This window comes from Pelophylax lessonae (genome assembly GCF_965119305.1).
Source record: "Pelophylax lessonae genome assembly, chromosome: 3".
NCBI lineage: Eukaryota > Metazoa > Chordata > Amphibia > Anura > Ranidae > Pelophylax > Pelophylax lessonae.
Window position 1 is genome coordinate 327,966,250 of NC_138770.1, and position 24,199 is coordinate 327,990,448.

At 42.0% G+C, this 24,199-nt stretch overlaps 2 protein-coding genes across 2 annotated transcripts in view; both read left to right on the top strand.

Annotated features, from left to right (window-relative positions):
- The window catches only part of TMEM14A (transmembrane protein 14A), a 1,080,999-nt gene that overhangs the window by 634,196 nt on the left and 422,604 nt on the right, over window positions 1–24,199 (top strand). The window lies entirely within an intron of this gene.
- Window positions 4,606–24,199, top strand: part of AGPAT5 (1-acylglycerol-3-phosphate O-acyltransferase 5) — a 216,350-nt gene continuing 196,756 nt past the window's right edge. Inside the window, exon 1 of the mRNA XM_082251943.1 lies at window positions 4,606–5,023. Coding sequence (XP_082108069.1) covers window positions 4,805–5,023 — 219 coding nt within the window. The 5' untranslated portion in view covers window positions 4,606–4,804. The remainder of the gene's footprint in view (window positions 5,024–24,199) is intronic.

Sequence of the window (24,199 nt, forward strand, 5' to 3'; positions counted from 1 at the left end):
GCCCAGACTACATGGGGAGCAGTGGCAAGATGGTTGGGGACTTTGTGTCACCCTTATTCGGAAAGGGGTACCATTTATACATGGACAATTATTACACAAGCATGGCACTTTTAAGTCACCCTTTTGATTTTGGAATTGGTGTATGTGGCATTGTGCGACCTAATCGCCAGGGCTTCTTCCAATGGCTTGTAGATACCCGACTTAGACGGGGGGAGAGAGCCTGCTTAAAGTGTAATAAATTTCATGCAGTGAAGTGGATGGACACGGAGTGGAGTGAATGTTTTTGTTCTGTCCTCCATTCACGCAGATAAGACAGTCCAAATTGCAACGGCGACTGGTGTTGTTGAGAAACCCCTCGTGTCCATGAATACAACCTTAACATGGGCGGGGTAGACTTCAATGACCAGATGATGGTACCATAATTCGATGCCCGTAAGGCCAGATGCTGGTACAAAAAAGTGTATGTATACTTATTCCAATTGGCTCTGCTGAACGCCAATGTGCTATACAAAGCATCAGGAAGAAGTGGATCCTCCCTAAAATTCCAGGAAGAGATCATCACAGTCTTTCTGTATCCAGAAGGTGCTGTGGCCCAAATTCCCAATCCAGATGCAGTGAGGCGGCTGCATGAGATGCATTTTCCGGATGTCCTCCCTGGTACCCCTACTCAAAGAAGATGTCGTGTCTGTAGAAAACATGGATTTAGGCATGACACCCGCTATTTTTGTCCCTCCTGTCCTGGCCAACCTGGTCTCTGCATCGAGGACTGTTTCCGTCGCTACCACATACTAGTAGACTATTAGTATAGGGTACAGCACGGCACAGTCTAGGGCACACTTTTTCACACAGGGTCTCGAAAGATTGGCTATTTGAGAGACCCTAGCCTGGAACAGTTTTTTTACGGTTACAAAAAAAGTATAAAAAAAAAAAAAAATAAGAAAACAAAAAAGCCAAAAATAGTTGTTTTATTGAGTTAATTTTCTTTTCTTACTCTACTTTTCTACTCTTTATACTTTTACTGTGCATTATAATATATTGTTATTCTGTAATGTTTTATTGTTACTGTGTTTTATTGTTAACCATTGTTTGCTTTGCAGGTACACCCATCAGCTGCAGCATTCACTGATTTGTTTATTCTGACAGCAACAGCGTTTGCTCTCACCATATACGTAATCAATTATTGCAGCGCTGTAGGAGGTTATTTCACCACCGCAGTTAAAAAAAGAGCATATATGGTGAAGCATAGAGGATGGGGTGCACAGAGGGGGGATCTTCCCTATGCTTCGCCATATATTTTTTAACACTTTTCTTGCCAGAGATTTCTTTATCCAAATCGATCAATGCGAATGAAGGAATCAGCTATGTTCTTATTTTTTTGTTCAGCCCATGGGCTGAATAAAAAAAAGAACATTGCATGTATGCCCATCATTAGAAGTGGGTGGATGCCGGGAGGTCTAATGGTGGGCATACCAGACACTTTCTGGTATCGTTTTCTAAAGCCAGCGGTCAGCTTTCATGTAAAAGCAATACTAGCCTATTATTAGCCGCTAGACTGCTTTTACAAGCAGTAGGAGGGGGCTTCACTCTCTCCCTCCGCCTTCCATGGTTTTCTCGGGCTCTCCTGTCCCACCCCGTAACCCGAGACTGCAGCCGGTGGGTCTATCAGCTGACCATAGAGCTGATTGGAGACAAAAATGGCTCAAAACAGCTCTATGACCTAAGATACCAGAAGCTACAAGCATTTCATTACTTCTGTTTTTTTTCCTAATAAATTGCGTTTGGAAAATCTCCACGCAAATACCGTGTGACAAAAAAAATTGCAACACCTACACTTTTGCTCTGTAGGGCCTCTGATTTAAAAAAATGTATAATGTTTGGAGATTCAAAGTAATTTTCTAGTAAAAAAAAATGTTTTCATGTAAACAAAAAGTGTCATAAAGGCTTGGTCTTCAAGTGGTTAGAAGAGTGGGTGATGTGTGGCATAAGCTTCTAATATTGGTCATAAAATGCCAGGACAGTTCAAACACCCCCCCAAATGACCCCTTTTTGGAAAGTAGACACCCAGCTACAGTATTTGCTGAGAGGCATGTTGAGTCCATGGAGTATTTTATATTCTGCCACAAGTTTCGGGAAAATGACAAAAATGTTTTTTTTTACACAAAGTTGTCACTTAAATGATACCGATCACAGTTTTGGAGGCCATGAAATGCCAAGATAGCACAACCCCCCCCAAATGACCCATTTTCGGAAAGTAGACACCCCAAAGTATTTGATAAGAGGGATGGTGAGTATTTTGCAGCTCTTATTTGTTTTGGAAAATGAAGAAAGTACATTTTTTTTCTTTTTTCAAAACTTTGGGACAAAAAGTGAGATCTGCAAAATACTCAAAATGCCTCTCAGCAAATAGCTTAGGGGGTTGTGCTAGACTGCCAAAAAGTCTCAAACATAAAGGATCTCTGTACTCCGGAGAAGCAGCAGAATATATTTTGGTGTGTCATTTCACATATACCCATGGCATGTTTGAGCAATATATCATTTAAGTGACAACTTTGTGTAAAAAAAAAAAAAAAAAAAAAAAAAAAAAGTTGTTGTTTTCCTAAAACTTGTGGCAAAATATAAAATATTCCATGGACTCAACATGCCACTCAACAAATAGCTTAGGGTGTCTACTTTCCATAAAAGGGTAATTTAGGGGGTTTTATACTATCTTGTCATTTCATGGCCTCCAAAACCGTAATAGGTAGTGAGGAGTAAAATTAACAATTTACGCCCTTAGAAAGCCTGAATGCGGTGATTGGTTTTCGGGGTCCTGTATGTGGCTAGACTGCCAAACGGTCTCACACGTGTTATATCCCCATACTGAGGAGAAGCAGCAGAATGTATTTTGGGTTGTCATTTCACATATACCCATGGCATGCTTGAGCAATATATAATTTAAGTGACAACTTTTGGAAAAAAAATAAAAAAGTTGTAATTTTTCCAAAACTTGTGGCAAAATAAAAAATATTCCATGGACTCAACATGCCTCTCAGCAAATAGCCTAGGGTGTCTACTTTCCGAAAAGGGGTAATTTGGGGGGGGGGGGGTGTGCTGTCTTGGCATTTCATGGCCTCCAAAACTGTGATAGGTAGTGAGGAGTGAAATCAACAATTTACGCCCTTAGGGCTCTTTCACACGGTCCGCCTCCGCAGGCGGATCCGTGTTGCTCAGCGGGGATCGATCCGCGATCCCCGCTGAGCCGGGCGGATGACAGCTCCGTCTCCGCTTGCAGAGCGGAGAGGGAGGTGTCTCAGCACCCGCTGCCCTCTATGGGGGATCGGAGGAGAGCGGACCGCTTGTCCGCTCTCATCAGATCCGCTCCGCTCCGATTACTGAACGGATGGAAAAATAGGGTTTCCATCCGTCCAGATTTCAGCACAGGATCGGATGCGGAAGGCAGCGGGTGTCAGCGGAGGTGACCTCCGCTGACACCCGCTGCCCCATAGAGCTGCATGGAGGATCCGATCAGATCTGCCTAAAAAACTGACAGGCGGATCTGATCGGACCGCCCGTGTGAAAGAGCCCTTAGAAAGCCCGAAGGCCGTAATTGGTTTTCGGGGTCCTGTACGCGGTAGACTGCCAAAAAGTCTCACACATGCAGGTATCCCCGTACTCAGGAGAAGCAGCAGAATGTATTCTGGGGTGTCATTTCACATATACCCATGGCATATTTGAGCAATAGATCATTTTAAGGACAACTTTGTGTAAAAAAAAAATGTTTTTTGTTGTCATTTTTGAAACACCTGTGACAAAAAAAATGTAATATTCAATGGGCTCAACATGCCTCTCAAGAAATTCCTTGGGGTGTCTACTTTCCAAAAAGGGGTTATTTGTGTTTTTTTTTTTACTGCCCTGCCATTTTAACACTTCAAGAAATGAGATAGGCAGTCAGAAAGTAAAAGCTGCGTAAACTCTAGAATATACACCATAGCTTGTAGACGCTATAACGTTTCCAATAAATATACGCTTATATATATTTTTTTTTTAATCAAAGACATGTAGCTAAATACATCAAAAATTTAGTTATTTAATATTTATTAGATATTTTTTATAAGAAAAAGTTGAAAATGTAATTTTTTCTCAAAATTTTCGTTCTTTTTTTATTTATATCACAAAAAATAAAAAGCGCAGAGGTGATCAAATACCACCAAAAGAAAACTCTATTTGTGGGGAAAAAAGGAACTAAGTTTTGTTTGGGTACAGCATTGAATGACTGCGCAATTACCAGTTAAAATCACGCAGTGCCAAACTGCAACATAATAGCCTGGTCATTAAGGGGGTAAAACCTTCTGGTCCAGAAGTGGTTAATAGAACAGCAGCAGCTGTGGGATGCATCAGAAAAGAACAGAACAACAATCATGTTTATTGTCCCTGTGTGACAAGTAACAGTAGCAGTCCCTGTTCTGCTCTCCTACTCCCTTCAGACTTTTGTAAAAAGTTCCTTGCCAGGTACAAAGATGGCGGCACAGCTCCTGCTCTTCCTAGTGACGTCCGAGCTGCCTGGTGGACCCTGTTCCCTGTCTGCAGTTAGTAGATAAGGCAATGAAAGGCACTTAATGTGGGACATGTACCCAGCTGTCGTTGCTATATGCAGACATGTTGAGCTATGTCACCATTCTCCTCCATGCAGTTGTCCGTTGTGCCCCATGTGTCAGACAGCTGTAGGCTCGCCCCGCCCACGCCCCTCTCACGTGTTGCCGGGTGTCAGTAGGTGCAGTGTGTACCGTTCTCTTCTCACCTGGCAGTGAATGAGCGGGGTTGCACCATGCTGCTCTCCGCCGTGTTACACACTTATTCCCTGCGCTACATGCTGCCTGCAGCCCTCATGTTGGGCACGGCGCCCACCTATCTACTGGCCTGGAGCTGCTGGAGGGCCCTGGGCGTCCTACTACCGGAGAGAGTGTACAGAAGGGGAGACGACCGCCTCTACACCGTCTACCAGAGCATGGTGCTCTTCTTCTTCCAGCACTACACCGGGGTGCAGGTCAGGGCCTGTTATGGGGGGGACGGGGCACGTGTATGTATGTGTGTAGAACATGACCACTTCCGGGTTATGACCATCACTATGTCTGTCACCACTGCTTTACTGCCTGCACTCACCTTCACCATTGGGTCTAGGGGAGTACACCCTCATCACATCTATAACCTTTGCTTCACTGTCCTATTTATCCTATACACACAGTATGGAGACTAAAGATCATCACACATACACCTTACAATCTGATTGTACAATCTCCTTTGAGATCACCATACACTATAAAGGTGCATTGTACAATCTTTGAGGTCACCATACACTATAAAAGTGCATTGCACAATCTTTGAGGTCACCATACACTATAAAGGTGCATTGCACAATCTTTGAGATCACCATACACTATAAAGGTGCATTGTACAATCTTTGAGGTCACCATACACTATAAAGGTGCATTGTACAATCTTTGAGGTCACCATACACTATAAAGGTGCATTGCACAATCTTTGAGGTCACCATACACTATAAAGGTGCATTGTACAATCTTTGAGGTCACCATACACTATAAAGGTGCATTGCACAATCTTTGAGATCACCATCCACTATAAAAGTGCATTGCACAATCTTTGAGGTCACCATCCACTATAAAGGTGCATTGCACAATCTTTGAGATCACCATCCACTATAAAAGTGCATTGCACAATCTTTGAGGTCACCATACACTATAAAGGTGCATTGCACAATCTTCGAGATCACCATACACTATAAAAGTGCATTGCACAATCTTTGAGATCACCATACACTATAAAGGTGCATTGTACAATCTCCTTTGAGATCACCATACACTATAAAGGTGCATTGTACAATCTTTGAGATCACCATACACTATAAAGGTGCATAGTACATTGTAACAGCTTTCATTTGAATTGCCGGGAGCTCATCATCACACACAGCACCGCCTCCTGGCCCAGCTCCTTTCATAGACAGAACACAGGTCCAATGCCAGGACCTGTGACCTCTATCATAGGAGCCGATCCAAGAGGCGGGACTGTGTGTGATGGTGAGCACCCGGCAATTCAAATGAAAGCTGTTACAGCAGGGCGATTCCCGATCTGGGATTATCTGGCTGTCTTTCCTCTTCCTCCTCTCCTCTCTTCCTCTGCATAGGTGAGGCTGCATTGATGGGCACATAGGCTGCATCTTTGGGCACTGGTGAGGTTGCATTCATGGGCACTTGAGAGGGGGCATTGATGGGCACAGGAGAGGCTGCATTTATGAGCACAGGGGGGGCCGCAGTGATGGGCACTGGTGAGGTTTCACTGATGGGCTGCATTGATGGGCACTGATGAGGCGGCACTGATAAAGTTGTTAAATGTTTTTGCATTAATGCAGAAGTTTCAAAAATAAATATTAACAGTATAATTTTATGAGATAAATTATAAAGGGCGTGTTTAGGGGCAGGGTAGGGGTTGGGTAGGGCAACTGGTGGCAAGTATCCCTTAAGGCCTGGCTAGTAGCTCAGGACTTGAAATTTTGAGCCCTGACATACACTATAAAGGTGCATTGTACAATCTTCTTTAGGATCACCATACACTATAAAGGTGCATTGTACAATCTTTTTTAGGATCACCATACACTATAAAGGTGCATTGCACAATCTTCTTTAGGATCACCATACACTATAAATGTGCATTGTACAATCTTCTTTAGGATCACCATACACTATAAATGTGCATTGTACAATCTTCTTTAGGATCACCATACACTATAAAGGTGCATTGTACAATCTTTTAGATCTACCATCAGCTATGTTGTTGTGATAGGACCTGCTTACTTGGATACAGATCAAGTGGATTGTTTAAGTCTGTCCCTTTTTATATTTCATAGCTCTGGTAAACCTAGAGTGAAATGTATGGAGATTGCACAGTATGATTGTATAGTGTATGGCCAGCTTTGGGCTTCATTCAGACAGGCGGTAGTCCTTGCCGCCTTTCTGAAATTCAATCTGTGTTAGATTGCTTTTCAGAAGGCAGCTGCAAAGAAATGTATGGGAATTTTTTTTGTTGAATCATACTTACCTAGGTGAATGCAGCATCGGTCCCTCGCTGGCTCTAATGCCCCGTACACACGTGCAGATTATCTGCAGACTTACCTTTTCTATGTAGTGCAAGGGCCTGCCGGATTGCATACAAATTGAAGGTGTTTAGGTTTGACCTCATATTATATGGTTTTGGTAAGTCTGCAGATAATCTGCACGTGTGTATGGGGCATAAGGCTAAGAACTGAGCGATCAAATACTGAAGATCACTCAGTTCTCGCAGCTCCCTGAACAGAAAGCTGATGACTGTCAGTCACTACACTCTACCCCCCCTTTTATGCACTGAAGTGCTGGGCTGTGGAGGGGGCGTGAGTGGATGGCTCAGGCTCTCAGCAGCTTGCTGAGAGGCTGAGCCGGGTGCTGGTCCAGGTGCGTGGGCTGATTCCGACTTCATTGTTGCGATCTTGCCGGAACCTAGACTGGCTCTGTGACCTCAGCCAACAGTAGGCTTCAGCTCGCTGTCTGCTGAAAACAGGTCACAGGAGTGCAGAACAATCTGCACTCCTGTGATCCACAGGGGAAGTACAGCCAAACAGACCTTGACTGTAATTCTCTTTTAACCCTCAGAAGGTCAGACTGTCATGATGCAACCTTGTACATTATTGAATGCGTTGTGTTCAGCAGCGGTACTGCCCTCTTAACATCATGGGATTTATTGGCTGCAGGATGTGTTCAGCCCTGAGCGGCTGCATGTGGTTGTTTAGATCAGTGTTTCTCAACTCCGGTCCTCAAGGCACACTAACAGGCCAGATTTTAAGTATTACCTTGGGGAGATGCAGACTAGCATACTGCAATCACTGAGCAGCAAATTATATCACCTGTGATGTATTTAAGTTTTCTTGCAAACCTGTCCTGTTAGTGTGCCCTGAGGACCGGAGTTTAGAAACACTGGTTTAGATGGCAGTCCAGGAAGGGGGTGGGGGCAGCAGTAAAACCATGGCTCAGATACCTACTTTTACCACCCACCTGACCATTAATGAGGCTTTAGATCTACCACCAAGTATGTAGTGCAAGCACCTGCTTTTTTGGATACAAACTGATTGGGTAAGATCTAGATTAGATTTAGGTCCTCATAGTAAAAAGTAATAAAACTGATTGTTCAGTCAGATTGTAATGTGTATATTGAGTTTAAGATTACACTAACCTCTGGCTTAAAAAAAAGAGATCTGTAGTGTTCATAGAGCATTGCAAAATAAAAAATACAAGCATGCCATCTATTGATTGGTAAGCTGCAATATATTACATTTTGTTTTTGGGTTTAGGCCCACGTTTATACCGGTGCAAATTGACAGGTCATCAAATTGCATGACAAGTCGCATCCTGTTGTCGGCAATGGAACTGTTTAAATCGGTGAAACGCTAACTTTATGGTGCAGAACCAATTTGAAAAAGTAGTTCCTGCACTACCTTTGACAATTCAGGTGCAACTTGCATAGACATCTGTGCATGAAGTTGCACAGATGTCAGCTAAGTCACACCTGAAGTCGCACTGACATGCAGCTTTGAAATCATGTGATTTCAAAATGAACCAGGGCTAATACCCCTTAACCACTTAAGCCCCAGGCCTGTTTTTCACACTCAGTGTTTACAAGTTAAAACCATTGCTAGAAAACTACTTAAAACCCCCAAACGTTTTTTTTTTTTTTCCAGAGACCCTAGAGAATAAAATGGAGATTATTGCAATATTTTTTTATCACACCGTATTTGTGCAGCGGTCTTCCAAACGCAATTTTTTTGGAAAAAATTCACTTTTTTGAATAAAAAAATAAGAATCCAGTAAAGTTAGCACAATTTTTTCCCATAATGTGAAAGATAATGTTACGCCGAGTAAATAGATATCCAACATATCATGCTTCAAAATTGCTCACGGAATGGCGACAAACTTTGGTACTTAAAAATCCCATAGGCGACACTTTAAAAATTTCTACAGGTTACCATCTTAGAGTTACATACTCTAAGAGTTGTATACTAGCACATTATGACAGGTCCCCCAGCGCTTTCATGTTCATCCAGTGTTCCTTCTGGGTTTTGTATCTTCAGCCACTTGAATAGCCGGGTTGCGGTGATGTCATTGCCGCACATGGGAGTTGCATCGCAGCAGCAAACAGAGCGGGCCGTAAATGTGGCCTGAGCTGTGCATGTGCAGCTTGGATCACACTACCCTCTGACAGGCAGGTGGGACATTTATAACAGAATAATGGGCCATACACACTATAAGATTTTCTGAAGACTTTTTCCTTTAGATTTACCAAAACCATATAATATGAGGTCATACCTAAACACTTTCAATTTGTATGCAATCTGGCAGGCCCTTGCACTACATAGAAAAGGTAAATCTGAGCTTAATTTTAAAGATTGTCTGAGAGTTCAGAAAAAAAGGGGGCAGGGATCTAAAGTTACACTCTGCAGAGCTCAGTCAGGAGAGTTTTGAGAGCTGATTGGAGGGAAGAGACACACCCACCTTTACACAGCTCACAGGAATAGAACTGAGGCTGTCAATAAACTCAAGCTCCCTCCCATGTCCTTCTTTTTTTTTTTTTCTCAGTGTCAGGAAAACTCATCAGAAGTATCAGACAGAAATAACCTACAGTGCGACTTTGATCCGACTTTACACTCTCTGGATCAAAGTCACATCAAAGTAGTGCAGGCACCTTGTCAAAGCCGCTGCAAACTTAAACGGGTGTCTTTGAAATCAATAGGCTGTGCTTTGTCATGTGACTTTGTGTCAACAGTCCCATGACAAGTCGCACTAGTGGAAACTGAGCTTTAGTGTTGTGTTCTTAATTGAGAGAAGTACACACTATTGAGGGATATGCTTTTTTCAAATTTCAAATCTGAGGTTTACAACAACTTTAAATCCTCCTCTGTCTATGCCCCTCTACCCCCACCTCTGTAATGTTCCAATGTAGCAGGGGTTAATACAACTAAGGGGCAGTGACTGCATTTCATCAAGAGAGCCCAACTATGCCCACCCTTTCCACCCAGCTACTCCATTCATAGAAGCCATACCACAGCTTCTAGGAATGATTGAAAGTTATGTCCCCTGTGCTGACCTTTATTCTTTCTATTTTGGCTGCACTGAGGCTTTAACCACTTTACCACTGGAGGATTTTCCTGCTTTACCTCCAGGACACTTTTTGCAACTTGGCACTGCGCGACTTTAACTGACAATTGTGCGGTTATGCAACGCCGTACCCAAACGAAATTTACATCCTTTTTTTCCCCACAAACAGAGCTTCCTTTTGGTGGTATTCGATCACCTCTGCGCTTTTCATTTTTTGCGATTATTAATAAAAAAACAGCGAAAATTTTGCGAAAAAATTGACATTTTCTAATTTGACAGTTAAAAAATATCCAATATATTCAATTTTTGTCATATATTTAGGCCAACATGTATTTAGCTACATGTCTTTGACAAAAAATTCTCAATGAGCGTATTTTTAACCGATTTAAGACCGGTAACTGCGTTACTTTTTGCCCGGTCGTGTGATGCTGTACCCAAATTAAATTTATGTCCTTTTTTTCCCCACAAATAGAGCTTTCTTTTGGTGGTATTTGACCACCTGTGCGATTTTACATTTTTGAAAAAAGAGCAATAATTAAAAAAAAAAAAAACTATTTTTTACATTCTGATATATAACATTCCCAAAAAAAATGTAAAAATCAAAATTTTCTAACATTTTATGCCAATTTATTTTCTGCTACATATTCTTGGTAAAAATAAATCACAATAATCGTATTTTGATTGGTTTGCGCAAAAGTTATCGAGTTTACTAACTACTGGAAAGATTTGTCATTTTTATTTATTTTTTTTTACTAGTAATGGCGGCGATCTGCGTTTTTTTTTTTTTTTTTTTTTTGAGGGACTGCGACATTGCGGCGGACAGATCGGACCCCTAACTGACATTTTTGACACTTTTGGGGGTACCAGTGACATTACTACAGTAATAAGTGCTATAAATATGCACTGCTACTGTAATAATGACACTGGCAGGGAAGGGGTTAACTTTATTGGTGATCAAGGGGTTAAATGTATGCCTCATGCTTACTGACGTGTGTGGGGGGAGGGGATTGTGTGACAGACACAGATCGCAGGTTCAGCTATGCTGAATCCTGTAATCTGTCCCTGCCTGTCACATAGGATATCCGCCCGCTTTGTTTACACAAGTGGGCGGATTTTCTCACTCGATCCCCGACGATCGGAGAAGAGCGGCGGTGATCACCGCCTCTCCTCCCCTGGCCCGACTCCCGATCTGTCTGAATACAGCGGGAGCGAGCGTCCGGCGGCGCGTGCGTGCCGCAGAGAGAGGGGAGAATCTGGTGACGTAGGTCTACTTAGCCAGACGATAACGAGCCACTTTGCCGCAGTGCCAGCTCAGTGAGCGGTCGGCAAGTGGTTAGAGAGGTTCATAAGGGAGCTTGCCCCCCCCGTTTGACTTAATTCATAGTAAGCTGATGAAATTTAGAAAGTGGCTGAATTCCTGGACTGCAGCTTTTAAGTGAAGTTATCCTTTTAACAGTGTTTTTTTTTTTTTTTTTTTTTTCTTAACTGACCTCCAATCCAGACAAATCAAACCTTGCTATTCAGGGCCAGAGCAGTGTTGATGTTCTCCAGCATCCTTTTAAATATCCTCACATAGGCCCTTTAGAAAATAATAGCTAGCTGACTTTGGCCACATGTGCTTGGGATGGCCATGAATTTTTGTAGCCAGGCCTGGATTAGTGCAGGCATTTTCAGAGGATGCTGGTGGACATGATTAACAAGACTTAATACAGGGCTTGACAAATTTTCCTGAAATATAGGAGCCAGCTAAAAAAGTTAGGAGCCAGTTTTTTTTTTTTTAAACTAACAACCAAGCTTTATTTAATAAAACGGATACTAAATTTACACATAAATACGACTAGAACCCCACTCTCCTCTAGCGCAATTGGATGAAAACAGACTGTCTGTCTCTTTCCATCCGATGCCATCTGATCCGATCCACGGGATGGATAGAAAATAGAACCACCATCCGTCTGCTTTTGGCGGACAGGATCAGATGGCGGCAGATTACTGCTCCATAGAGGAGAATGAAGGGTCCGATCAGGTCTGCCTGAAAAACTGACAGGCGGACCTGATCAGACAGCCCGTGTGAAAGGGGCCTTCGGCTGTGGCATGGCGATGAGGAAAAAAAAAAAAAAAAAAGATTATATATATATATATATATATATATATATATATATATATATATATATATATATATATATATATATATATATATATATATATATATATATATAATTTTTTTATAATAATTGGAAAAAATATATATATTTTCTTAATAATTAAAAGAAAAAGAAAAAAATATTATTTAGTTTTTACATTAAAAAAATAAATTAAATTAATAATAAATAACCACACTCCCTGTCAAAGGTAACTAACTGGACAGGGAGATGGTAATGCATTGTGAACAAACAGTGGAAACAGTAATTACAACAGTCATTACTCCCGGCCACCACAAGAGGGCGCCAGTTCCCCATTGGAAGCCTCATCTCAAGTAGGCCGAAAAGCCGGGGCCTCAATTTTCGGACGGACCGGAAGTCCGTGCACTCCGTGCGCGGAAGTCCGTACAAAAATGACAGGGCACCCCAGGCGCCAGGTCGCTAATTCTAGTCGCAAATGCGACCTGGCGCCCGGGTTTTGTCGAGGCCTGACTTAATAAATGTTTAATACACTTGCAAAAAGCTGCAACTAACGATTATTTTTTCTGTTGACTAATCTAGCGATTATTTTTATTTTATTTTTTTGCTTAATCTAGTGTTTTTTTTTTTATTAGCTAATTAATCCTTTGAATAACTTTACAAAAAATAAGTACAACTTCTAATATAATATTTCAACTTTTATTACATTTTTTTCCAAAAATTACTTTTACTTACAATGTGGTGGAAGTTTTTACAGTATACAACAATAAAGTGCCAATAATAAAATGTAAGCAACAATTTAGCATCAGGCACGAATAATGCCATTAATTCAGAACCAGAAGCATTCAAAATGCCATATAGATAATAAAAAAAAAAAAAAAAAAAAGCACTGCTCAACATGAAAGACATACACATAAAGTGCCAAAAAATAAATGCAAATGTCGCTGCTCTGCGTATTTTGGAAGAAAAGCATGGCATCTCTTCTCTCAGGTGTAATGGTCAGGTTGCTGTTCGTTTTCAACCATGCCCTGAGGGATCCCCAGATCAGCAAGACACTGCGGGCTGCAAAGTGCCTTGTGGAACGTGAGCTGGCCACTACAAAGCTTAAAGCAAAGCAGCAACAAATGGGTACCCCTGAGCATGCACCAATAAATGATGTATCCGTAATTATTACCTAGCATGTATTAATTGTATGTAATAATATAGTACTACTTAGAAAGATGGCTTATCCTTTTGAGGTCGGAGAGCACCAGGATCTTTTCTTCTGAGGTGCTCATGCATTGCAGTTGTGCTGCCGTGGTACGCCATTTCCGTTTTGCAAAGGGCACAAAGGACCATTTTATCTGGCCTCTGTTCAAAGAAGACTGGAACTCTCTCCATTCCCAGGAGCAGAAGCCGTCATTACACGCGAGAGGAGTGTGACGCGTCGACGCCTTTCACGCATGCCGACGAATTTTCGTACTCAACATAATCAATTACATTGACGCGTTGTTGCAGCACTAAAAACAAATACTATAAATTAAACTTAAATATTTCAGTGTTTTCATCATATATAGCGAGCAGTTAAGGGCTCGATTTATGTTGGTATCCCCACTTCATTTGCAAAACTTTTACAGTTTTTTTTTTACTGGCAATTCATAGCCGGCTAAAGCAGTACACATGTTGTATAAGTAATCGCACCTCTGTAATGAGTGGCCCATTATTTTCCTACTGTGAGTTGAAGTTTTCACTGAGCATCCATGATTTAATAACTTGTAAATCTTTTAGAATCCTCCGATTTTATTACATAAAATTGATCACTTGATAACTTTTAACAAATGTAGTCCTTTGGTCCAAAGGCAGAATAGATCTGCACTAATGAATTAACTGTCTTTATATTCAGGCATCCTGCCATTTCTATTCAACTTTCTAGAAATTTAAAGCAAACGCCTGATGTGTGACTGCTGACTAAACGCAATCTATGAGTGCTTCAGGGTGAAGTCCCTGTTCATTTGTTTTAGTTGGGTGTGCATTTGTTTACCTTTGTGTTGCTAAAAAAGATTAACTTTTATATAGCAAACATTTGTCGGATATTGGTTTGCTCTTATTGTTGGTTACTAGTGACAATGCGGTTTAGTTTTGTGGTGTCATGCCCTGCCCTTGTTCTTGCATATCTAAACATTGCGTTATTCATTAAAGTGGAAGTAAACTTTCTCAATCAGCAACAACTATTTTTATTCACTTTGCTTCTAGTCTTAGTAAATAGATCGGAATATATATATATATATATATATATATATACACACAGCCCTCAAAAATTCCACTTGCCTGCTCACATTTTGCGAGTGGAATTATGAAGATGGCGAGCTGTGCCTGCCGCCGCCGTTCACAGCAGCCTGCTTTTACTTTCTTCTTTAGAAAAGGATGGGCTCTGGGAGCAGAGCACTGCGCCCTGAGCCCACCCATTGTGTGACAATAGCGAATGAATATTCGCTATTGTCACAGGGATCCTCCTACTGGCCAATCAGGAGGCAGGTGTTTCCTGATTGGCCAAGAGGCGAACGATTGTAACTGGCCGAGGAGGACTCAGGAGACACGGAGGACGCGCAGGATTGATGAGAAGCTGCCCCCTGCAGGTAAGTGCACGCTGGTCTCTCTGCACACTGTGGGCGCTCTGCAATGAAAGGGGACATGCTGTGATTGCTTTTATGTTTACATTAAGTCCCCGTTCACACTGGGGCGACCTGTGAGGCGACCTGGTCGCCTCACAGGTCGCCGTAGGTCGCCTTCTATAGGGAAGCTGCGGACCCATTCTAATAGGAGCGACACAAGTCGCTCCGACTTAGAAAAAGGGTCCGGAGCTTCTTTGGGGCCACCCGGAGCGACCGTCATAGACTTCAATGTTATGAAGTCCGTGCCGGCCGCTCTGAGGTCGCGGCGCGCTGCTCGCACCGCGACCTCAGAGGTCGCCCCGGGAAGTCGGATCGCCCCAGTGTGAACGGGGCCTTATACTGTTAACGTTGTTGTTGTTAATATTTTTTTGTAACTTAATTCTGAATAAAACATTTAACAGTGTAATTTTATGAGATATTTTACGAGGGCGTGTTTAGGGGCGGAGCAGGGTAGGGTTTGGGTGGGGCAACAAGTGGCGAGTAACTCTTAAGGCCTGGCTAGTAGCTCGTGACTTGAAATTTTGAGCCCTGTGTGTATGTGTGTATGTATGTATGTGTATATGTATATGTATATGTGTATGTATATGTGTGTATGTATATATATATATATATATATATATATATATATATATATATATATATATATATATATATATATATATATATGTTTCTTTTTTTTAAGCAGGGACCCTAGAGAATAAAATGGTGATCATCGCATCGCAATATTTTATGTAACACGGTATGAGCACAGCGGTCTTTCAAATGCAATTTGTTGGGAAGAAATACACTTTCATGAATTAAAAAAAAACAAAAAAAAAAACAGTAAAGTTAGCCCAATTTTCTTTTGTATAATTTGAAAGATGATGTCACGCCAAGTAAATAGATCTCTGCACACTCGTGGAATGGCGACAAACTACGGTACTTAAAAATCTCTATAGGCGATGCTTTAAAAATTTTAACAATTACCTGTTTAGAGTTACAGAGGATGTCTTGTGCTAGAATTATTGCTCTCACTCGAACGATCGCAGCGATACCTCACATGTGTGGTTTGAACTGCGTTTACATATGCGGACACGACTTGCGTATGCGTTCGCTTCTTTAAAAAACGTTATATTTTTCTTAATTATTTTATTTATTGGGAGTATAAAATACCCCAAATCCCTCCTCTGCACTTAAAAGCATTCAAAACGAATGGAAAATATATATACCAAAGTATATGCCTCGCACCAACGAATGCTTCAAAAAGTTTGGCTGTTTGGAATGCTTTACTTTTTTTAAAATCTGGCACCCTTAAGGCTCCAGTACGCGGAAGTGATATCATGACATTGCTTCCGGGATTTTACATCGGAGACCCGTTTAGAGCTGAATCCGGCTTTGTTCGGGTCTTCGGCCAGCCGATGGACGTGTCTGCTTGTCGCCCAGGTCTCCTGGAGTGACGGGAGACCAGGGTGAGCCGTGGGAGGGGGGGGGGTACGCCCCCTCCCATTCTGCTCCTTGTAATGACAACTGAGTGGCTGCTCAGCCACATCGGTTGTTACACGAAAGCTGACAATCGTCTCTAAACAGTAGCATGGTGATGCCTCTAGCCGGGGATACAAGAAAACAACAAAAGAAGGGCGCACCGACCTTGTGCATTACCACTTAAAAGTTTATTAAAATCAAAGAAGGGTGGCGTACAATATACTCACAAACGTAGCATGTGAACAAGCATATAGGACAGGGCTTGACAAATTTGCCTGAAATCTAGGAGCCAGCTAAAAAAGTTAGGAGCCAGTTTTTTTTTTTTTTAAACTAACAACCAAGCTTTATTTAATAAAACTGATACTAAATTTACACATAAATACGACTAGAACCCCACTCTCCTATATAGCGCAATTGGATGGAAACAGACTGTCTGTCTCTTTCCATCCGATGCCATCTGATCGGATCCACGGGATGGATAGAAAATAGAACCACCATCCGTCTGTTTTTGGCGGGCAGGGTCAGATGGCGGCAGATTACCGCTCCATAGAGGAGACTGAACGGTCCGATCAGGTCTGCCTGAAAAACTGACAGGCGGACCTGATCAGACAGCCCGTGTGAAAGGGGCCTTTGGCTGTGGCACGGCGATGAGGAAAAAAAAAAAAAGATATATATATATATTTATATATATATATATATTTTTTTTTTTAATAAGAATTGAAGAAAAAAAAAACATTTTTTTTATTTTTTTTTTTAATAATTAAAAAAAAAAAAGAAAAAATTATTATTTTTTTTAAATTTAAAAAATAAATTAATAATAATAACCACACTCCCTGTCCACTTACCTTTAAGCAAAGGTAACTGGACAGAGAGATGAAGCCTTAAAAAACTTCCCTCTCTTCTCCTCTTTGGAAGGAGAAGAAAAGGCATTGAGAACATGCATTACTCCCGGCCACCAAAAGAGGGCGCCAGTTCCCCTAGCTTCTCATCTCACAGAAGAAGGCCGAAAAACCGGCGGACTAAATTTCTGGACGGCGTGGAAGTCCGTGAACTCGAAGAGGAGGTGGGGGGCGCAAAAGGGACAGGACAGCTCAAGCAGGGCACCCCAGGCGCCAGGTCGCTAATTCTAGTCGCAAATGCGACCTGGCGCCCGGGATTTGTCGAGGCCTGATATAGGAAATGGGCACCGCTCGCTTCCAGGACACTTCTCTACTGCTGGATAGCGTGATGGCGTCCTCAAAACCTGATGTGGCTTACGCGTTTCGAGGGAGGACCCTCTTCCTCAGAGCCAAAATCGCCACTGAGGAAGAGGGTCCTCCCTCGAAACGCGTAAGCCACATCAGGTTTTGAGGATGCCATCACGCTATCCAGCAGTAGAGAAGTGTCCTGGAAGCGAGTGGTGCCCATTTCCTATATGCTTGTTCACATGCTACGTTTGTGAGTATATTGTACGCTACCCTTCATTGATTTTAATAAACTTTTAAGTGGTAATGCACAAGGTCGGTGCGCCCTTCTCTTGTTGTTTTCTTGTAGTGCCTTTTGGATACCCTTGGTCCTGAGGGGGGCAGCAAGACCACTTCTTTTGTGTCATAAAACCGCCTAGAAGATTCACCTTCCCGCATACCACTTGAGCGCAGGAGAGATATTGTTGTTTTTTGGAAATCTAGCCGAGGATAACCTGAAGCTGAGGATGTCAGTGTGAAGGGGTTAACCACTTAACCCCATATTAACCCTTCATTTACTCTATCCTTAATTATGTCCTTATACTCCTCCATTTAAAATGTTAAGTTTCGTGTTTTTTTTTTTTTTTTTTTTAATAATCATGCTATTCTTGATTCCTCTGTGCAGTTAGTTTTGCACAGATCCTGCTCTTCTCTAGTAATTCTTACATAAGTCTGATCATTTTCTGCAGGCTTTATCTAACAAGTGGGATCCCATTCTTATCTTTGTTAACTTGACTTTCTATTTTGGGTACCCATTATCTACTTTGCAGATAAAATTGTCAGAAATTAGTATGCTTGTACTGTGTAGTTGGGCCTTATATGCTTTATTGATGCATTTTAAACGGATATTTTAGCTTGGTACGTATGTTCCAATTTTTAGGCTACATTCACCCTTGCATGTGTGTTTATGATGATCTGTTGGTGATGATCTGTTGAAGACTCAGTGGAGTTCCCTACGATTAACTGTGGACTCTCAAAGTGGTTTCTAAAGTCAGAATGTTTTTTTATCTTAATGCGTTTTATGCATTAAGATAAAAAACCTTCTGTGTGCAGCAGCCCCCCCATAATTTTACCTTAGCCCCATCTCGATCCATTGATGTTGCATGAGAGTCTCGATTGTCCGGGACTTTCCTTCCTCATTGGCAGAGACAGCAGCGGGGCGCCATTGGCTCCCAGTGCTGTCAATCAAAGTCAGTGAGCCAATGAGAGAGATGGGGCAGCGCCGAGCTGCTGCCCTGTGTCTAAATGGACACACAGAGCAGTGGCTTGGCTCGGGTGCCCCCATAGCAAGCTGCTTGCTGTGGGGGCACTCGGCAGGAGGAAGGGGTCAGGAGCACCGGCGAGGGACCCAAGAAGAAGATCATCTGGGCTGCTTTGTGCAAAACGACTGCTCTGAGCAGGTAAGTATAAAATGTTTGTTACTTTTAAATTAAAAAAAAAAAATGACTTTAGTATAGTACACTTTGATGACATCGCCCAATTTAAGGGAAACCGGCTGACATTTGTCCCGTGTGTACTTCAGCCTGTGAAACAGAAGCCTGCTGATTAGGGCATGACCAAAAAAGGTCTACCGATTGGTTCCCGATCAGCGATTTTGGCAAACTGCTGTCTGACTGAAGTATTCTCCCCAGGGAGGTCGCTGTTCTAACATCGGATAGTTAGTACAACAGCTCCTCCTGAGCTGTCAGTTTTTTATTGTTCAGCCCTGCTAGGCTTTAGAGACAATCCTCTCTCCAACTTCACCCACAAGGCAAGTATCCGAACTGGCAGCCTTATCATGCAGGGAACCCTTTCTGATTTAGCATAGGACAAGGTGGTGTCATAGCCAAGGTCTTCCTTCTTGCCTGAGGTAGTTCTGCCTTTCATCTCAACCAGAACTTTGTTTTTCATTCCTTCTGTCTGACTCCAGTTCATTAAAAGGGAATTTCCCTATGTTGCCTGGATGTGGGTCAAACTTTTTAAGATTCTCTCAGCCACTGCTTTCTTTCGGAAGACAGATTCCTTTTTTGCAATCCTGGATGGACCTTGTAAGGGTAATCAATCTTCTTGTTTCACCATCTCTAGCTGGCTCAAGCAGGCCAACACTTTAAGCCTATAGTCTCAAGGATCAGGTTCCGTCCTTTTCTTTCAGGGCACATTTTATTTACTAAATGTGTTCTGGATTTTTGTACGCCCTATAAAATCCTTTTCTTGGAGTCAATTGAGAAAAATGAATCCCATTCCTTCGTGTTGATGATCATGTTGTTGGTAGTGCTGTGGGTTATCCTGGGTCTGGCAGATAATTTTGTAGTTACAAGAATACTGGATTTCTGTCAGGGTCATCTCATTTTGCAATTTGTGCAGAAAATGTGTTTTGCCCGAGGAAAAAATAATTTCTAGTACGCTCCCTTTTATCTATGTAAGCTGCAATATATAACATTTTTGTTCATGGGTTTAAATATACTATGACGATAGTATGTGAAGAAACGTGATTACATAGGTGGATTTATTTGTCTTCTGTGTCTGCTTGGAATTTTAGCTTTAAAGTGGAATTTCACTCAAAAAGTGAAGTATCGCCAGTTCATGGCCTCCTCCACACTGTAGTGAGTACTGATTTACTGATTGGTATCTGCTCCCACTTCTGCAATCCTCGCCTAGACCAGGGTGATGCCGCTTGCCCCAACACCCTCCCCTTCTGTAGCCTCTTGGAACACATACCATTTTCCAGGAGGCTACAGGACCATTCACAGAGTGCTTCAAGCTATCTTTCTTAAGGAAGCCACAGCCTGCTCCCATATCCAAGAGGGTGGTGCCTGGGACCTGTAGTTGTAGGAAGAACCAGCTGTGAGAAGTTAGCACTGAATTCCTTGCTGTTAGCATTATGCTTTACCTAGCTATTGAGTGATCTGTATGTATGTGTGCATGTGTGGTCACAGCTGCGTCTATCCCAGACAATGTTGTCTTTTTAATTGCTCACCAAGGTGAAGGTAATGGTGGCATTTTTATCCAGAAGTTTTTTTGCATTTGCCTAAGTTTAGTAAATTATCCTGTCATTAAGCTGCACGGTCCTGCTGTGAGTTCCTTTTTGAGCTTCCTAAAATTCTGTTCCTCTGCTCTGCCCCCCTGCACTCACTTGAGTGCTGGTCTGTGGAGGGGGCGAGGGCAGCCGGTTCAGGCTCTCAGTGGCTTGCTGAGAGGTTGAGCCGGGTGTCAGTCTAGGCATGTGGGCCGAACCCAACTCTATTTTCACAATCTTGCCTGAACCTGGAACGGCTCCGTGAAGTCAGCCGACAGTCTGCTAAAAATGGGTCACAGGAGTGCAGAACCAACTGCACTTCTGTAAAACACAGGAGAAGTACAGCCAAACACGCTTTGGCTATACTTCTCCTTTAAGCTTATATTAAAAGAAATTAAAATCGCATTGCTTGCTGCTTCATATTCTCTTGAAGGTGGTTGCATGCACTAGATCAGGGGTGTCCAAACTTTTTTTTTTTCAAAGAGGGCTAGATTTGGTGAAGTGAACATGCGTGAGGCAGACCATTTTGCCTGACATTGTTTGGACCATTAAAATAAAATGCTAATTAACCATTTTATGCAAAGTTTATTGCAAACTGCATACTTTTCATTTTGTCACATGTATGACAAAACGGGTGCTAAATCACTCTGCCTTTCATATCTGAACTAATATGGCATACGTGCAGTCCCGCAGCATTGAAAAATCCAGGGGTCCTGAGCAGTGCTTGCGAATTCACAGGGGCCACAATAGATTTTTCCAAATTACCCATGGGGCCGCATTAAAGCGGCCCACGGGCCAGACTTTGGACACACCTGCACTAGATGCTCCTTCTGTTGACAGTTGATTTCAGACAAGTATAGTTGGCACCTTTTTGCTAAATACCTGCTGAGAAAAAGAAATTTCAGAATAATTGAGAAAGCACAGACACTGTAATTCAGGAACGAGAGAACCTGACCTCTTATCCTGAATGGACAAATGGCAAATCATATACTGTGAATGTCCTTAAAAAGAAAGAGGAAGCCATTATGTTGTCAGCATATTCTGCAGTCTTTGTTAAAGTGGAACTATACTTGCCTTAGCTCCAGCAATGCAATGTCCTGGAGTTTCCTGCTGGCATCTTCCAGGTATAAAACGCCGGCCACTTTCATTGGCTGTGTCATGCATGGGAGTTCCATCTGCTTCGGCATTGCCAAATTTCTACAGTAAGGTAATGTTAATGCAGAATACCTAGCACCTAGCATTAAAAATCCTGCTTCATAATTTTGGTTCTAGAAAAGCAAAATGCAGTACTGATCTGTCAACTTTAGAAGTTGCGGATAGTTCTGTGCAATGCTGCAGGTGTATCACTGATATACTTTACATAAGCAAATCGGGTGCTGGTCATAGGTCTTGTTTGCTAGGCAGCTGTGTTGCCCATTTCAAATTCTAAAATGCTTGGTTTGAGTTTTACGGTGTCACAAAGAAAAACAATTATTTGTGTGGCTCTGTGAACATTTTGCGCAGGCACGACAGCCGATTTATTTGAATGGGCTGATTTGCCTTCAGATGTGCCCACATGGAAAACGCAAGTGCAGTGTGGTTTCCATTGTGTGGGGGTGCAGTTAGGATTGATGGTACCTCCATGCATCTGCTGCGTTTTTTGTGTGTGGGTGGTTGCGGCTGTGGGAACAGGTGCAGACCTGCAGCAGCAACCACCCACACAAGTGTAAACCTAGCCTTACCTGTTATAGCAGCCATTTGTTTACTCATTTACTGCATGTTGGATTGGACACAGGATAAGTTCTGCTTCACTGTCTCAGGACTAGAATGCATCATGGGAATGACTGCTTTTCTTCTTGCAGAATCACAAAGCTATATATATATATATATATATATATATATATATATATATATATATATATATATATATATATATATATATATATATATATATATATATATATATATATATATATATATATATATATATATATATATATATATATATATATTCTTTACACGCCCATGAACTTCTTTAATGGCATCTCGGTCTGTATGGTTCAATTTTGCGTTTGACCATTCTTCCAGAAGCGCATTTTGTGAGGTTGGAGAGAAGGCCTGGCTCGCATTCTTCGCTCTAATTCATCCCAAAGGTGTTCTACCGGGTTGAGATCAGGACTCTGTGCAGGCCAGTCGAGTTCCTCCACCCCAAACTCGTTCATTCATGGCTTGGTGTACTAGCGGGCAGTCCAGCTTGAACACAAAGTTGGGAGCATGATATTGTCCTGGTATGCAGACGTCTTAAGAGTTTCCTTCACTGGATCTAAGGGGCCAAGCCCAACTCCTGAAAGACAATCCCACACCATAATCCCCCCCCCCCCCCCCCCACCAAATGATTTGGACCAGTGCACAAACAATATCCATAAAGACATGGACAAGTGAGTTTGGGGTGGAGGAACTTGACTGGCTTGCGCAGAGTCCTGACCTCAACCTGATAAAACACCTTTTGGGATGAATTAGAGCAAAGACTGCGAGCCAGGCCTTCTCGTCCAACATCAGTACTTGACCTCGCAAATGCGCTTCTGGAAGAATGGTGAAACCTTCCCATAGGCACACTCCTAAACCTTTTGGACAGCTTTCCTAGAAGAGTTGAAGCTGTTATAGCTGCATAGGGTCAGCCAACTCAATATTGAACCCTACATACTAAGACTGGGATGCTATTAAAGTTCATGTGTGTAAAGGCAGGCATCCCAATATTTTGTATATGTGTGTATTTATATGTGTATATGTGTGTGTATATATATATATGTATATGTGTGTGTGTGTGTGTGTGTGTGTGTGTGTATATATATAATATATGTGTATATGTATATGTGTGTGTGTGTGTGTATATGTATATATGTATGTATGTGTATATGTATATATGTATGTGTGTGTATATATATATGTGTGTGTGTGTGTGTGTGTGTGTGTGTGTGTATATATATATATATATATATATATGTATGTATGTATGTATGTATGTATGTATGTGTGTGTGTATATATATATATATATATATATATATGTATGTATGTATGTATGTATATATGTATGTGTGTGTGTGTGTATATATGTGTGTATATAATATATATATATACAGGGCTCGACAAACCCCGGGCGCCAGGTCGCATTTGCGGCTAGAATTAGCGACCTGGCGCCTGGGGTGCCCTGCAGGAGGTGTCCTCTCCTTTTTGCGCCCCCACCTCCTCCCCGAGTGCACGGACTTCCGCGCCGTCTTCCACTTGCTTAAAGGTAAGTGGACAGGGAGTGTGGTTATTATTATTATTAATTAATTTTTTTAAATTTAAAAAAAAATAATAGAGATTTTTTTTTTTTTTTTTTCTTCCAATTATTAAAAAAAAAAATTATATACTTTTTTTTTTTTCCTCATCGCCATGCCACAGCCCGAAGGCCCCTTTAACACGGGCTGTCTGATCAGGTCCGCCTGTCAGTTTTTCAGCCAGACCTGATCGGACCCTTCATTCTCCTCTATGGAGCAGTAATTTGCCGCCATCTGATCCTGTCCGCCAAAAACAGACGGATAGTGGTTCTATTTTCT